At 45.0% G+C, this 2,500-nt stretch overlaps 1 protein-coding gene across 5 annotated transcripts in view; it reads right to left on the reverse strand.

The window, feature by feature from the left end:
• The window catches only part of LOC147021141 (serine hydrolase-like protein), a 49,970-nt gene that overhangs the window by 42,009 nt on the left and 5,461 nt on the right, over nucleotides 1-2,500 (reverse strand). For all 5 annotated transcript variants that reach the window (XM_085890964.1, XM_085890961.1, XM_085890963.1 and 2 more), the window contains exon 2: nucleotides 923-1,072. In XM_085890964.1, coding sequence (XP_085747090.1) covers nucleotides 923-1,072 — 150 coding nt within the window. The remainder of the gene's footprint in view (nucleotides 1-922; nucleotides 1,073-2,500) is intronic.

Raw genomic sequence — 2,500 nt, forward strand, 5'->3', positions numbered from 1 at the left:
TACAACAAGATGACGCAGGCATATCACCAATGGTGTACACCACAACAACTGTGTTCCGCTACCAGCTCTCATTCTGTGTCTCACTCTCTGATTCAGACCAACACCCAGACTGTTCTGACTAAGCATCCTCTGGCACCCCCTTTTTCTAACTGCTCAAATGCCTCAGAGCCTGTGTCCTTTCATGGAGTGTGGAGCGGGAGGATGATCTGGGTCTTAAACCAGCTCCTGATGGCAGGACAGCGCTAGGGCAGATCGGCGGATATGGAGAGGGAGGTGTGAATAAAAGGGAAGGGGGAGGGAGAGGTTGTAATTATAAAAGCGGGATAAAATTGGCTTGCAAGACAGCTTGGGATAACATTGGAAGAGTGAGATAGCATCGGCTTGAAGGCAAACTTGCAGCTCCTAAGTAACTACGGTACCTAACGTTGACCAATCATACTAGGTGATGAGGCTTTCTCGCATGAAAACCTGACAGATACACCATTAAATGCAAACTCCTCATTTGTATACGTACGGTACATGCGCCCCAGGACCTCTGCGCCCCCCCCCACTTTATTTATTTTTTCTCGTGCACCTTGGATACCATTTAAATCATAGATGTGAGGGATCTCTGGGTTGCTCCTGGGAGATCGATCAGCTATCTCCGTGCCACAGGCCGGTTCAAGCAGAACTGACTGAGGCTAATCAACAACAACAACAACAACAACAACAACAACAACAACAACATCCCCTTTCAAAAAAAAATTCAGATGTGCATTAATATTTATCAGCAAAAATTTTCAGGCAAATAAGTCTCCGATATTTCAAAACAAAGCCTAACTTGTCACATTTTTACGCAACACTTGGGTATGTTCTTTTATGACCATCAGTTGTTGGTTTAAACAAGCTTAGGTATGTTCATGAGAAATGGAAGGAAGCTAACCTGGTGGTAGGTGTGGAATAAGCGTGTCAAATGAAGCGGAATTGTCGGACCAGCCATGTAAACACAGGATAGGAGGTCCATCTTGAGACCCCCACATCTTACCCGCCAAATGCCCACCTGGTACAGTCACCCGCATCTCTCTTGCTAAACCTGTAAAAGCCAGCCAGCACAACAAAATGGATCACAAAATAAAATTAATGCAAAATTGCCTTAATGATCCTGTACTTAAGCTGGGGCCTAGTCATTCAGCTGTTTTCAGGCCACATAAGGCTCATTTGCACCATGCCTTGATAGCCAACGGGGCTGGGCAGACGGCAGGGCATCATTAAATCGTGTTCACACCCACTGCGATCAGTCATGGGCAGGTATTTGAGCAGGGACATTTACCCTCTTGAATATCCACGGTCAATCAGGCAAGAGCACAAGTGGCCGGCTTACGGTACATCATTATACTGATGATTCAGAGAAGACCTACCTATACAGTCTATGACAGAGCAAAATGGCAATATATGGCCTTGGTTTCTTCAAGAGATATGTAATTGTTTAAATCTTCACCAAAAATAAATGTCCCTGCAGTGAATCACTTTGTGAATACCTCCGCGGACTATCTTGCCACTTTACCTCTGCAAGGTGTGAATGTATTTCAGATAAATTGAAGGATTGCTTCTCACACCTGTCAAATACTAGAATGTACTTTAATGGAATTGTTGTGAAAGTTATAGTTCGCAGTCTGCATGGAAATATCCACCATAATCACCAAATGTGTGAGTATCGGGTTTCCCAGTTGCTCGAACGAGCCTCACACCTTCATTGATTGTACATGTATTACACTGGGAGGTGTTGATTGCTGTGGATGAGAATCATCTTCTGCAAGTGTGGCTCCAAACAGAGCTTTGGTGTTCTCCGTCGCTCATCGATATACGAGATCGGTATGGGGCGAGCTCAATCGACACCTGCATCTTGACAAGCATCAACTGCAACAACTTTGTGCCGAAATTGGTCCTGTTCAGCCTCGATGATACTTTTCAATGTTTTGCATCTTTACCTCCGCCCACCAAAGGTGGATGGAGGTTATGTTTTGTGTCTGTCTGTTTGTTTGTTTGTTTGTTACTTGCGAAAATCGAAGATTCTTCAAGTGTATCGGTTGGTCACGTGCGTTATTCAGTCTGTTTATGGATGTCAATTGCCTACAGGTCATAGTTTTCATCCGATCTTCACGAAACTTCACCACCTGGTAGAGTTGGTCATAAGCAAGAAACTTATTGATTTTGAGGTCAAAAGGTGAACATTCCTGTCGAATTTATGCCTGGTGTTGGCTTAACGGTTCGGGTGGCAGGCTTTGGATCCTAGGATCCTGAGTTCAAATCCCTCTCAGCTGTTGAATAAATACCAGGTGGGGTTAACTTGACCTGTCATTCTTCTGATGTCGGCAAAATGAGTGCCAGCATGCTGGTATACTGTGTCGGGGTGGCGACCCGTCCAGGATTGTGCCCAATAGCCAAGGAGACTGCTTGAGCAGCATCAACGCTCTGCACAGAGTATGGTCCCAATCTCTTCTCCTCCTCTCCTGTCAAATTT

Source organism: Eptatretus burgeri, chromosome 8 (assembly GCF_056783735.1).
Source record: "Eptatretus burgeri isolate ZD-2024b chromosome 8, Ebu_testis_v1, whole genome shotgun sequence".
NCBI classification, from domain to species: Eukaryota; Metazoa; Chordata; class Myxini; order Myxiniformes; family Myxinidae; genus Eptatretus; species Eptatretus burgeri.